The 14,397-nt window shown below is 38.0% G+C and overlaps 2 protein-coding genes across 4 annotated transcripts in view; both read left to right on the forward strand.

The window, feature by feature from the left end:
- The window catches only part of LOC149111206 (plasmolipin-like), a 14,696-nt gene extending 8,011 nt beyond the window's left edge, over positions 1-6,685 (forward strand). For 2 of the 3 annotated variants that reach the window (XR_016207944.1, XM_089291928.1), the window contains one exon: positions 4,750-6,685. The gene's annotated coding sequence lies outside the window, so the exon portion shown is untranslated. Of the gene's footprint in view, positions 1-644 lie in introns of all 3 variants that reach the window. The other variant, XR_016207945.1, reaches the window with a different exon arrangement.
- Positions 6,686-8,751: 2,066 nt separating this feature from the next.
- Positions 8,752-10,376, forward strand: LOC110045748 (uncharacterized). Its single transcript, XM_020751374.2, has one exon. It carries the CDS (start codon positions 8,834-8,836, stop codon positions 9,374-9,376), a length of 543 nt encoding a protein of 180 aa, XP_020607033.2. The 5' UTR covers positions 8,752-8,833; the 3' UTR covers positions 9,377-10,376.
- Positions 10,377-14,397: the final 4,021 nt, after the last annotated feature.

Here is a 14,397-nt window from a genome sequence, read left to right on the forward strand (position 1 = left end):
CATAATTTGGACATGCGCTGTTGGCCTCGTTATGTCTCCCTCTGTAGTATTTATTTCATTTTCCAAAAAAGTAGCCACAAATTTCTGCTAATTTTTTTCTCAGTTATTGAGGATATTGTTCTTATTGAAATTATGAAATAAAAAGTGGGGATCACCTTGTTTGTTTAAGAGAAAAGAAGTATTTATTTCGCTATCAAGCTTAGTTTGAGGGAAATCTCTTATGTTTTGTATGTGCACGCGCTCATATGCGCGTGCTAATTACGCAAAAATTGTGCATAGTAGGGATGCGCAATGCAATACTGAGGAGTCACCTTAATCCTTTACGCCCCTATAGTGCGATATGGCACAAAATGTTATAATAAGCTTACTATTTGGCCAGTTCATTTCAAATTTGGACTCTAAAAGGATCTTTGAGAGATCTTCGCATTAGAAGCATAAAATCATACCCCCTCCTGAATCAGACTTGATTAACCACCCCTAAAGTTTTTTAAACTTTTGCACTTTACAATTTTACAGTGAAGTGAATATTTATATGACAAAAATCTGCACACCCAGAGCTGCAAATTAAGCTACTGTTTTGGGGTATACCCAATATATGCAAGTCATAAGGTATTTTTGAACGTTTTCATTTTTTTCCTTTGCAGACTCCTCAATTCAATTTGTGAATTCTTGTATGTCTGTTGTGGTGATTTAGGACATATCCCAAACAAAATCTTTCAGCTGGTATATTACTTGTGGTCTTTCGATCTACTGTTATCATTTTAGAAAAATAAGGTTTTTCTCTGGGGCTTAGTTAGCAATTTATTTCCTGAAGTGGAGGTGGCTAGTGGTAGATATTAGAAAGCTTAAGCAACGACGATGGCGACACTGAGGACAACGCCTAGTAAAAAATGAATCTATATTTTACCAGCGAAATTCGCAACCATCTAGATCTGTTCAATATTCCAGTGGCTCTAAAACATGCTCAGGTTAAAGATGTGATGATGGTGTTCAATTCCAAATAGAAATGTGAAAAATTTGCCATTGTCATTCGCATTCCTCAGACTACACAGAACCTAGTCATTTCACATACTTGTTTTGCAAAGGACGGCAAAGAAATGTGCAAAGATTTATAATGCGCACATACAGCTATTGTTCTACTCATTAAACCTTTTGTTTGGTGATGTTCTCGTTGCCGTTGTCGTCATGGTTTGCTTAAGCTCCCTAATTCCTGAACCACCGCTTTGAAGTAAATAGCTACTACTTGCCTTGGAGGACTCCCTTACAAAGGACTGGGCTGCTCATCAGAAATTTTGAAAAGAACCCCTAAGAGGTACCAAGATCCTCTTTTGCTGGCGTGGCTTGAAATTGTTTACACCCCTAAGAGGTACCAACTCTAAAACAACACATTTCTCCTGTCACTAGTGTGATTCAAGTACTATATATAGTCTGTTAAACTTTTCATTGTTAATTCGGTTAACGTCATGTAGGGGTAGTGGGAGGGCATATTTGAACTCCTTTGCAGGGTAGACGAGGCAAATGGCCCTTTGAAAATACTAAGAAATTACCTTTTGCCTACTCCCCAGATATTTCTTTGGTGCCTATTATGTTTTGGTCCTTTGCATATTCGAGGGGGTATGGAAAAGTTTTGCTTTTTGATCGCAACATCAAAAACAAAGATGGCCTCATGTGTCGTGGTTTTCTTCTAGACCACAAAATTCTGTACTTTGAACCAAAACTCACCTTTAAAGAGATTAAAATGGTAAGGAATAAGCAATATAAACATTTTAGCTGACTTTTGCATTCTCGATAGATCAACAACAACAACAATAAATTATTTGGATAGCACAAATATACTTTTGGAGAAGGCTTATATCCAAGTCACTATTTTTCATGAACATGATCTTTATGTCATTCACCTATTTATTAGTATGCAGCATTATAGATATTAGCCTTATTGTTTCCATTACGTGAAGTTTGCTTACTTCACAATTTCCGTTCAGAACCGCTGTTTTTTGTTTTTTTCAGCCGCAATACCCTAAAAGGTGCCACAGAAGCTCCCACTGTGGGCCTTTTTAGGCTAAACACCCTAAGATGTACCAAAATCACTTTTTAACCCCTAAAAGGTATGACGAGCACCCATGTCCCCTCAACGATGCTGAGAGGAATATAATTTTTTTAGCATGTGCCAAACTAGTCGGATAAAATGTCCCCACAAAAATTGATTCAGTAGACTGCGAAAGGTCTTTTGAAAGTGAATCCTTGCACAAAATTTGCAGCAGTGCAAGAAAAGTCACATGATTTGTCAGGTGAAAACCAAGAGAAATCAGAATGTCTTAGTGGTGGACCATTTGACTTCTGAAGGGGGGGAAGATGTATTTAGTACAGGCAAGATTTTTTTTCTTAACCCTTTCATACACTAGGAATGTTTTGTTTTTTCCCTCAGGATGTGTACACATATGCATGATATTTTTTCCTCTGTGTATCTTGCTTTTTTGGCTCTCTGAACATGCATTTTATTTTTGTTATTTCAGCAATGATCATTTGCATAGGAATACTTTTTTGGTACAAGTATGCTTGCAAGAATATGTTTTTTTTTTCGAAATCACTCACACCCCACTCAAAAGTCAAATTTAAATCAGGATCAGCATTCTACTCGTGTACACCAGTCCAAAGATTAGCAGCATGATCAAACTTTGTTAGGTAAAGCCATCCTTGGTGAGCCAACAACAGGCTTTTCCCGATTATGCTAGTAAAAGTGGCATTTTATGCTCCTAGAAATTCCGTTTTGGGCCAAAAAAAATGCTCAAATTATGCTCAATTCTCAAAATAATGCTACTTTGGTTCCAGAAAATGCTTTGTTTTATTTTATTATTTCCATGGGCAAAGTGCTAGCTTTTGAACTTCCTTCTCTTCTGAATGCGTCGATTATGGTCTGGTCTTTCAATTTCGACTTTTCAACTTTTCTTTCTGTTTTGATGCTTCTTTGATGAAATATGGATTTTCAGAACACTTTTCTTGGAGGAAATAATTTCTCTACATCCACTGCTAAATAACTGACAATCAAATTCTCACCAGGGAACTGCTTAACTCACTCATGTAACGGGACTTTCATTGTATCGCTGTTTCCTCGCTGCTTGTAATTTGCACTGGTTGATTCTAAGGATCAATCTCGAGCTATCGGCGAAGGGACTGGTCTATGTTCTCCGTCTGAATTTCCTTCTATGAGCTGCAAGTCTCGAGAAGATGGCGTGGCACTGGCCAACGCCATCTTGTTTGTACAAGCACATGAACGGCTTAAAGTTAGCAAATCATCACATGCTTTTTAATTCTAAAATTTATCGTTTTAAATCTTTTGAGTGCTGAAAACTAGATCAAAGTTATGCAAAATGCTAAATAATGCTAGTAATTTTTTTTTTATAGAAAAAGTGTGAAAAAATACTTGTTTAATCAAATAATGCCAAAAAAAAAATGCTAACATAATCAGGAAGGGCCTAGCCAACAACCCATTGTCTCCAGTTTTAAATGTCATCTGTGTGCCACAGAATATTATTATTTTTATATGTTGGATACACCAGCCACCATCTACATCAATGCTAATTTTTCGAACCAAACAAATAAAAATAAAAAAAATTAAGCAAAATATTCTAGGAATTAGGCAATCAGGCAAAATTCCAATTTTGGTTTAAAATTGTAAACATTTATGAAAGATATGTAGACCTTTGTTCTTGTTTTGATGTCAGCCTGACTAGTCCAAGGTCCTTACCCCCTATGGTTGCTTGGCCAATGGAAGTGAAATTTCACGTTTTCAGATGGCTTAAGGTGTATACGACATGAAAATAATTTCTGCTTGTTTGAAAGGCCTTTCAAAATACAGAAGAATGGCGTTTTTCTTTTTAAAATATGGTTTTTTGTTTTAGAGATATTGATGTTTTTCTATTATGCAAATTAGATCAGTGATGACGTCGTAAGGTTTGCAACTAAAAAGTGGTAAAATACTGAATAAACGATCTCTCTGGAAATATTGAAGCAGTGTTCTTGAAACTTGGCACCACCAATGTGCATGACAAAAGAAACAAAATGACACCCTTAGTCCTGTTGCCATGACAACAGTTTTGCTTCTGGTGCTGTCGTAATAAAAACTGAAATTACCAGTTTTGTCTTGAACCAAGAACCATCTACCCCACCCAATTTAATGATGGGAGTTAGGACAATATGGGAGCTATGTCTGTTCCAAGCAGGACTCTTTGTCTTACTTTAGAGGTTGCAAATGGGGATATTTGTTTTTTTTGACAGAAAGAGACTGGAACCAGAAGAGTTGCTATGGCAATAGCATTAAGGGTGTCATTTTGTTTCTTTTGTGGTGCACATTTGTGGTACCAAGTCTCAAGAACACTGCTTCAATATTTCTAGAGATATTGTTTATTCACTATTTTTTTACCATTTTTTAGTTGCAAACAATATGACGTCATCACTGCTCTAATTTGCATAATAGAAAAACGTCAGTATCTCTCAAACAAAAAGGATATTTCAAAAAGAAAAGCACCATTCTTCTGTATTTTGAAAGGCCTTTCTAGTAAGCAGAAATTATTTGTCATGTCATAAGCACTTTAAACACAGTGAAAAAAAACAACATATCCAATGGTTTTTTCGATTTCCATGTCTCAGTCTCATGTTGATTCCACCAAGCTAAATAATTAAAAAATATCTGTCACATACACTTTAAGTACTTTGAGAGTTGCTAACTCCAATATCTTTATCTTTTGTTAGGAAATGATGTACTGTCCAGGTAATGAAGAGCCTACTGGTGGGATAATGGAAATAGACTGTCGAGAGTGAACAAGAAGGAGAAGACACTTATTTTAAGTCCCTGTAAGCAAGGAATAAAATATTGTCTTCAACTTGGTACTGGCAATAAATATTATTGCTAATTATGTAATGTGATGTTATTATGTTGCTGTTTTTTAAAGACTTCCTTAAAGCATCAAAATGTAAAACATTCAAAGGATATATTTACCCAGTTGTAGCATTTTTTTATTTACTGGACCAAGTTGAAGAACAAACTATTTGAACCAATTAATGGTAAGGTTTGAAAGTGGATACTCGTGGTCCAAAAGTGTCTGTGTATAATGGGTTAGATTGTAGACTTTGTCAGACCTTGACCAGTTAAGCTATTTTAAGAGACAGTTGTCAGAAACCTAGAAATTCAATATTTTAGTAGTGTAGAACATGGTAAACTCTACCCACAATAAACAGACACCTCTGTTGATGTTTTTGGTGTTGCAGTCAAGAAAACGTGACAACCAATATTATTATGTGATCGTGAGTGGGGACATCTATATTTCTTGACATGATAAACAGTCCCAGATTTCTTTTTTTAAACTTTCTTCAATGTGGACATTATATGACTAGTAGTTACTTGTGTACCATTTGGGCGAACCAGAAAGCATGCCAAGGACTTTGTACTATGTATAATTTTTAGCAAGTCCATTTTGCAACATTGCTGTTTATGGCTAAAGTACTTTTTCATGATTAAAAAGACATTGTACGAAGAGTATTAAAACTGTCTTTAGATCAGTTTTATTATTATTATATTTCTTACAGATTTGCCACTGTATTATGTTAAAGTAATTTTAGATTGCTGTTTGTCAGTTTTTAAGGACTGTTGGAGTTGACTTGGGGCTTTGTCCTCTCCAAGGATTCGTTTTAACAGGAACCTTGAATTCACAGCTATTTTTCTGTTGAATGGGAGCATGGCCTTTAGCCAATCAAGACATGTTCTTGCTCTGGGATTTAAGGTGATTCCCTAGTAAAAGAGCCCACCATAGATTTCTGATGAAACTTGGTATGCTGTTGTTACAGGACAAGGAGATATTACAAACGTAGTAAAAAGAGGGGGTCGCCATGCTTGTTTTAAGAGAAAAGGAGCATTTCTTTCGCTATCAAGCTTATTTTGTGGGAAATCTCTTACGTTTTGTATGCGCACGCGCTCATGTGCACATGCTAATGGCGCGAAAATTATACGCAGTAGGGATGCGCAATGCAATACTAAGGAATCACCTTAAGCTTATCCTAAAAACCTTTTGCTAGTTTTAAAGGACAATAAACTAAAGGTTTAGTTTGTCTCACTTTTCTTAAGCTATTTTGTCCCTCAGGGTTTATATATTGATAAATATTTTAATGCAGTATTCCTTCACAGAAAAAACACATGCTGCTTCCCTGAAGAAAAGTGATTTGTATAAAGTGATTGGGTTGAAGTGTCCTGGCTCTCACATGATAGTTACGAAAAACCTTTTAACTAACCATATTCAATCAAACTTCTGCATACAGACAACAAATGGCAACATCTGGGTGTCTATATCTTAGAAATTATAAGAACTGTGGCTATATTCTCTTCTGCCTTGCTTAGCTGAATAGAGAACATTTCCATTAAAAGTAAATGAGACAAATAGTACAACAAATAGTGGAGGGCACTGCCAGCAATAATCGTGTTTATTCACAAGAAACTAACACTCGCTGAGTACAGGTTACAAGCCAGAGGATATAAGTGAATGGTGTTAGATCCTATTTTATACAATAATAGTTATAACAAGGAAAAATAGCCTGATGTAAACTGGTCGGTGTCAAGTGGTGTGATATTTACAAGAAGTGGCTTTTAAAGGTCTGATTATCCCAGTTGGAAAATATACAATGCAATCTAATTGAACACTCAAGAGAAATACATTTTCATTGGGACCAAATAAGACAGAGCTGTCTGTACCGTACAATATTATTATTATTATTATTATTCACGTTGCTGTTACCTTGGAAATAACCTAACCTCACATTGTGGACACTTAAGAAGACACTCACTGGATTCATGCACACTTTTTATTATGGACAATGTGTGCTTCTAGAAATATACCTGTCCCATGGAGGGTCATTGGAAAATTATTTCTGGGGCGTGATGGTTCACAAAAGCTGAAACCTTAAAAGAAAAGTAAGCTGAACTGGATGGGTGGAGTTTGAACCAAATATCCGTTGTGGAGAGTGCATAGGTCTGGACAGGTTCCATAATTGGTTATAGGGCCTAGACTGCAAGTAGTCCCACATACATACACACATACATATATTTTTGATGAGGCAGGTCTGCGTCTGGCAAGCCAGAGGGCTGGTGTGGACCTGCCATAAAAAATCTCCATAAAAACCTCCCTCTCACGCTTCATCCGTTGTGCGTGATGCGAAAGAAAACCGCGAGAAAAAAATGGCCACACGAAATCCGCACGCTCCTAGCCCCCAGGATTTCGCGCAGCCATTTTTTTCTTGTGAATTTCTTTCGCATCACGCATGACAGACTAAGTGAAAGAGGGACTACTCATAGTCTATATAGGGCCAAAATAAATGGGAAAACAGAGAAAGAGCAAGCAAGATCTTCCTCCTCAGACCAGTTCAGCTTGCTTAGCTTTCTAATCTCCACCTCCCCCCCCCCCCCCCCAAACCCAACCCATACACCACTAAGGAGACTGGCTACAGTTGAATGTCCCATAAGTGACCACCTGAAATGTCAAGTCTGAGTGGTCGCTTATGGGTGGTGGTTGCTTACGAGAGCTTAGACCATATTGGGTCAAAAGTTTGCCTCATTAGCATATGGGAATTTAAAGTCATTTAAGGTTGTTTTTATAAGACTGATACAGAACAGTGTATGTGCATTTTTTTCTTTGAATGTTTACATTTTTATTCATATGAAAAGTCAATTTCGTGGGAAAAAAATCCTGTACTTCCCAGGAATGCAATTTACAACACCTTATCCAATTTTCGCCCTATTATCTGTCAAATGGTCACTTCCAGGAGGTTAAAAAATTAAAGGAAATTTCAAACTTTTAGCTCTAAAAGTGGTCGTGGTTGTTTACAAGATGTGGTCACTTACAAGAGGTTCCAAATATAGTGATTTGACTTTGGAACTTTTGGTATTTTGGAGAACTGGTCGGTGAGGAGAGGTGGTTGCAACTGGAGGTTCCACTGTATTTCTTTTGGGTTGATTGGCAGACTGTGGGCAGGGCACCAATATAGTCTATGCATGCATGTCATAACACAAAGCATCCCCTTTAAAATAATAGTCCACTTTAGTATACCGCACACCCACACTAATAAGTGTCTACTATCTTTTCACTAGTCTTTCAGTCTGGTTATGTAGACAAATACTTTTAAGATCTTCAGTCTTCTCTCAATTACAAATATGAGAATAGTCACTTTAACATGAAACAAATAATAAGGTGACTGACTATTCAAAGAGGTTTACGTCTTGTTGTTCAGTGTTCTGGGAACTTGTAGATTATAATGGTGGATGCATCTCTGCCACATAGAAGAGGGCTGGGGGAACTCCCATATAAAAAGGAAGGGAGTGTTTGTCAGAAATTTTGAAAAGAACCCCTAAGAGGTACCAAGATCTGGTGGGTGCGGCTTGAAATTTTTTTCACCCCCAAGAGGTACCAATTCTAAAACAAAGTATTATCTCCTGTCATATTTACCCTAAAAGGTACAGCAAAAGCTTCTGCAGTGGACCTTTTGAGGCTGAACACCCTATAGCCTAAGAGGTACCAAAACCGCGTTTTGAACCCCTAAAAGGTACGTTGAGCACCCCCGTCCTTATTATACGGGAGTCTCCTCCCCCAGGAGTAGAGGTAAATAGAGCAAGTTTCCCCAAGAGGGACCCCACGAGGGTGATATCTAAACAAATAGATGACGTCAGAAAAGTGCTGGGGGTTATCACTTGAAAACGAGGATGACACGCAATCCAACCCCCTGCCCATTCTTCCGCATCCCAGAGTGTCCTTATCCGAACGGATTTTATACATAACGTGAACCGTTCGAAAATATGGCCCAACAAGGCGACGATTTCATAAAGTTCACGCCAGACTTCATCACAAAGACCCTGATAGGGAAGGTAAAATGTGCACAATTAGTATTCACGCTTCTTGCCGGGGCTTGTGGCTCATCAGTCATCTCCTGGTACAACTGCAAATGCGGCCCCAAATTTGGTTTCTTCGACTTCGTTGCATGGACCGCCTTTATTAACGCTCTGATTGTCATGATCATCCATCTGCTTGGCTTGTGGGAGAGACTGCTGTGGATTTTCCGCCATCCTGCGATTCATGCAACACTGTGTGTTCTAGCGGTAGTGGGTTTCTTGATCGGCTCGTCGCTTGCAGCTTCGTGTGCCAAAGATTTGTGTGTCACCAGCAAGAGCACTGCGGGAGCTGCTTCTTTTTTCGGTTTCGTTTGCCTCGCTCTGTTCGCAGTCGAGGCCATCCTACAGTTTCAGGAATACAGAGGGATGCAACAGGAGGCGCGCCATCAATCTTCAGGGGAGACCAAGCAGCCAGAGTACATAGAGCCTCCGCCAAGTGGGGTTGTATGAATGTTTCTTGTAGCGAATCTAACAACAATTTATGAAGCTGTAGTTTTTCTGTAAACAATTTGTGCACCAACTTCGTCAAGCGATGTTGCATGTCCGAGGAAACTGCACAAGACGGGGATTGAGGGTATCGGGGACAAAGCTTTAAAGAATACAAAGGAAACGACACTAGGTAAATATGTATTGTACAATTGGTATTCGTACAATTGCAACACTTGGTAGCTCGACTTTTCGTAAAACGCATGGCCGCATTGTGTGTTCGTAAACTTTCATCGTAGCAGAAAACTGTGTGAGAGATCTAAGCTTATATTCATTTGTTTGTCGAAGATGTTGTCATGAATTGATTATTTTCGTCCTGATCGTGCATTGTAAAAGATGGCAAGATCAGTTATCAGAGAATTCATTCCATACCACGCGGGAGAAGCCCCATAGTTCTCTCTGCCTTATTACGTCATGTCCTTTTTATGGCTCGCGGAAAAAGTAGTCACGTTTCAAAATTTGGATAAGGAATCGCCAGATTGAAGCCAAATTATGGTAATTTTTTCATTATTGATGACACTTTCTACCATTAGTATGCATTTGCAATATTAATTATATAAAAGAACTTCCATTTGTTATTTAATATTGATATAAAAGAACTAAGCCTTGATGATCAAGGCAGGCTCACTTTCTTGGCGCCTCTTCACCAGACTGCTTCCTGCCGGATCGCTTTGCTCTTTGCTGCTCACACGCGTAACTCAAAGGTGAGCCTGCTTGCAGGCTAAACATAAAGCATCCAGCATAGTGATTTTACAGTTCTGCTTACCACTTACCCCCAGCATTTTTGTGTTTGCATGAGATGAGTGAAGGTGTACTATATATTTTATTGTTATTGTGATGCTCAGAGAATCGTCAAAAAGTAATCACGCATTTTCTGAATTCGTGATATTCAGAAATGTACAATAGTATGGTGAATCAATACTAAAGAAAATTATAATAAAGACAACAAACAACTTCAGTGAAAGTCAGAGCAACATTTTCCTGACTTGAGGGTAGACATTAGCGGTCTTAAAATGTTTTCATGAATTTGAAACTCAGGGATTATGTTTGACCCCCCCCCCCCCCCCCCCATCTTGTAAGTTAAGCAAACAACCTACAACAGGTGGCAAAAACGGCATGACAATCTGGTGAGTACGCTCATTTTGACACAGTGTGACCCCTCCCCCTTTGAGAAATCCTGGCTAAGCCCCTGAAAATTATGAAGTGTTTTTTTACTCCCATCCATTTTAATAATTGTTTCTGAACATCAAATAGAGCAATTTCTTTGGGATTTACACTCAGGGTAATATATTATAAGATTCATTTAAGACCAAAGTACTTTTTAGTCAAGTCTTATGACCATAGGATAACATTTTAAAACTGCCTTTTTGTTGTATTTTGATATCATGAACCCTCACCCACAAATTTTCTCTATTTTTTTTTCTTTTTTTTTTTCAATTTGGCCATCATTTTGACAACAATCTGTATGTCAGGTCATAGGTCCTGCAGGTGTCGTATATCCCAAATTATCCCTTAATGGTAAGTTATTCAATTACTTATTGGGTTTAAATGTCATAATGTTGGCATGGTAACTCAGATCTTGGTAAAACATGTCATTTGAAACTTAATCATCTCTAGTACACCAGTAATGTTTGAATTTCTGTCAGATTGATTAGGGTGGTGCTCTAGTCACTCAAAGTTAAGTGGTATTGTTACTCAAAAATCTGATCAAGCCACCTTAGGCATCCCTCTTGTAGATCTCACTTATATAGATCTGCTCATGTTGGTGCCTTATGTTGACAAAATCAGAATAACTTTTTGCTATAGGGGCTATTTAGGTTTTGGTGATAATTGCAATATTAAGCGGCAATTTATATCACAGAAATTTTGCTACATTCTTGGTCAAAGTCAAAATCATGACTTACTTTCACCTGCACAAGAAATTGCATTTCCTAAAACACTAAAATTATATAATTTGTACAGTTTCAGAGAGTATCCATAATCCACCCACAGAAGGGTTTGGAATTTCCTGGGGATGGGGTAGGTTCTGTAAGACCCAAAAAATTTAAAGGAATGTATGAAGCTTAAAATTTCCAGTAGGGTGGGGCCCTGGGGTGGGGGACTCCAATATGAAAAGGTTAGGGATGGTTGTTGGAAAATTTGAATTATTAACCCCTACAGGAGACCAATCTGGGCGTGGCTCTGGCTTTATTTGACCCCTAAAAGATACCACTGAAAACAGGATAGGCTCAATTACCAGCCGCTGTTCAAGCTCCTCCCTAAAGGGGTACCTTTTTCAGAGGTAGGGATTTCACAAGTTGAGGTATATGAAAGGGTACTGGGAAATCTGTCATTTAAGTATTTAAAAGGGCCTTTGATAAAAATATTTTGAACAGATGCATCTTATGGCTGCATCATTTAATTTATTAAGCACTTCATGAAAATGACAATTTTCTCCCTTAATATTGTTCAGAAAAGAGATGCTGTTTTCTTAACTAGGTATGTAAAAGGGGTTCCTTTTTTTCAATAAACAGGATAAAAGGTATGGAAAAGGAGTACCTTTTCTGTCAAAATTGTACACTAAAGGTTAAGGGGTTGGACCATGGGGCAGGGCCCTCTCAACAGAAATCTTTGTAGAGTACCCCACGGGGCCCTAACTATAGGGGATATACCTGTGTACAATTTATGTAACTATATATTTACCTCGTTCTAAATTTATAATGGAGCTGCAATATCATCAGCTCGATAAATTTATTTTAATTTTGTGTGATGCAGGTTAATTAAAAAACTCAACATTTTACAAAAAATGTATTGGCTCGGCATTAGAGCTCTTTTGCCCTGGGGCGGATCTAGGGGGAAGAATGCAGGGGTTGCACACACCCCCTGAGGGAATTCAATTTATTCAAGTGTTAAAATGTTTGTATCAGTATATGTTAGACAAAGTTTTGCAAAGTATTGTCACGTAGGCCAGGTTACTACGCTAGCGTATAGCAAGCGCGAAAAGTAACAATATTGCCTTCCTCGTTGTATTTTTAACAAAACTGCCCCCGTTTTTCCAATGTAGTGCACATGGTCAAGTGGATAAGTTTCTGCTTTTGTTTGCGGGCCTCAGCTTCTCTTACATTTCTTAATAAGCGCTTAATGACTGGCCCCAAGGGAAACAGTGAGTTTTTGTTTTCTTGCAACCCACAATGTTTCTCTGAGTGAGAGTTTTGACCCATGACGCGTGACACTTGAGACGTGACAAGTTCTCCAATCTGCAAACGTATTTGAGCTGAGTTGGGAGGTTTGACAACACAGTCGTAGATCAAAAACAATTATTACCAAATTCTCTATCCATACAAATCTTAGAAACTATCAATTTTCAATCACTCTTTTTTTCTAAACTGTTTACGTGACACTGCGTGCAAATATTTCTCGCATTAAATAGTGTTTTATTTAAGTCTCTAAGGATTTGTTTTGTACATTTATATTCAAATAACGTTTTCTTATTCATTTTGACTTGAAAATGACGTTGAGTCAACGTCGAAACGTCGTCGCTTTTTAGAGTTTTTTACAGTTTTTAGAGTTTTTAACCGTGATGGTTTTAACTTTTGTCTTATCGTATTGTTTTATAGTTAAATTATTGACAAAGCCTATTCTTTTGCACTCTTTTTTATTTTTTTTATTTGTAACTGAAGACTTAAAAAGTCACAATAAAACAACAACACCGCACTCGTACACTCCATCTCAACTTAGAAAACAGTCCTAAGAAAATACAATAAGCTGATTGGTTAAAAATCGTGTTTATATAACTCGATAGAAACACAGAACTAGCACGAGCTGTTGACGTAAAGAGAATTTACATTTTGATAATCAAAGTTAACAAGTTGTTTTCCTTTTTTTCGTCGCGGTGTTTTCTAAAAGAAATAGAAAACATGTTCTCCGTGTTTCTATTGAGTTTTAGTATAAATCGACTAGCGTTCTATCACGAATGGCGTTCTCTGATTGGCTACGCTACTCACTATCTATTTAACAATTAGACCCGTAGCCCGCAAGAGCTACGGGTCAATAGCCTATGAGGTGAAGCCGAGTGGGCTATTGACCCGTGGCCCTTGAGGGCGAAGGGTCAACCAACTAGTCGGACAGAAAAGGCAATAAAGTTAGCAAATGCAAATTGAAGAAATATTTATTTGGAATAAAACGAAAGAGAGCGTCACGCTCGATTGCGCCAATTTCGCTACTCGAGGACTATTACTACTAGTCCTCTAGTAGCGTAGCCAATTAAAATGTAGGATTTGCATTAGTCCACTAGTTGGGTGATGCTAATCTGTGATAGTGAGTAGCGGAGCAGCGTGCGCTAGGGGCCGCTTCTTTGTGTTTTCGAAGTGTCTGTGAAGAGTATTTAGATTAAATTTTTGAACAACTAGTAGATTTATACTAAAACAATTAGATTATTCGTTCTCTATATTTATGCGTGATAGAAATCTCGAGCTCATAATCTAATTGTTTAATAGAAACACTCGTCAAAGTTTGGGAGAACTCGAAAAAGCTGTGGAAACACTGGCCTGCGGTTCCTGTTCCCACAGCATTTCTCGTTCTCCAAAACTTCCACTCGTGTTTCTATAACTAGATAGAAACAAAGCACATGTTTTCTATTTCTTAAACAATAAACTTCTTCGGAGCATAAATGCACTTTCAGTTTCACCACACGGTTTTTTTCCTTAAGCTTCTAGTTCTTAGATTAAACACTGCGGTTCGTCGTCACAGCCCAACAGTTTCTCAAGAAACTATTTTCTTGGAGCACTTAATGAGTATAGCGGCACTTAAAATAGTAACCTCGGGCTCAAGGGTTATCGGGCTTTGACTTTCTTTCAACCGCGACGTCTTCGCAGCTGACCTGAGCTACCAATTTATCATAATATGGGCTCCAGGTGTCAGGACACTGGAGGTTGATGTCAAATACCAGGTGCTCATTCCTAGCCCATCCTGATCCCAAGGCCCTCGCAGCGTCCTCGCACAGCCTA

This window comes from Orbicella faveolata, unplaced genomic scaffold (genome assembly GCF_042242905.1).
Source record: "Orbicella faveolata isolate gen_17 unplaced genomic scaffold, um_ofav_v1 contig_24, whole genome shotgun sequence".
Taxonomy (NCBI): Eukaryota; Metazoa; Cnidaria; class Anthozoa; order Scleractinia; family Merulinidae; genus Orbicella; species Orbicella faveolata.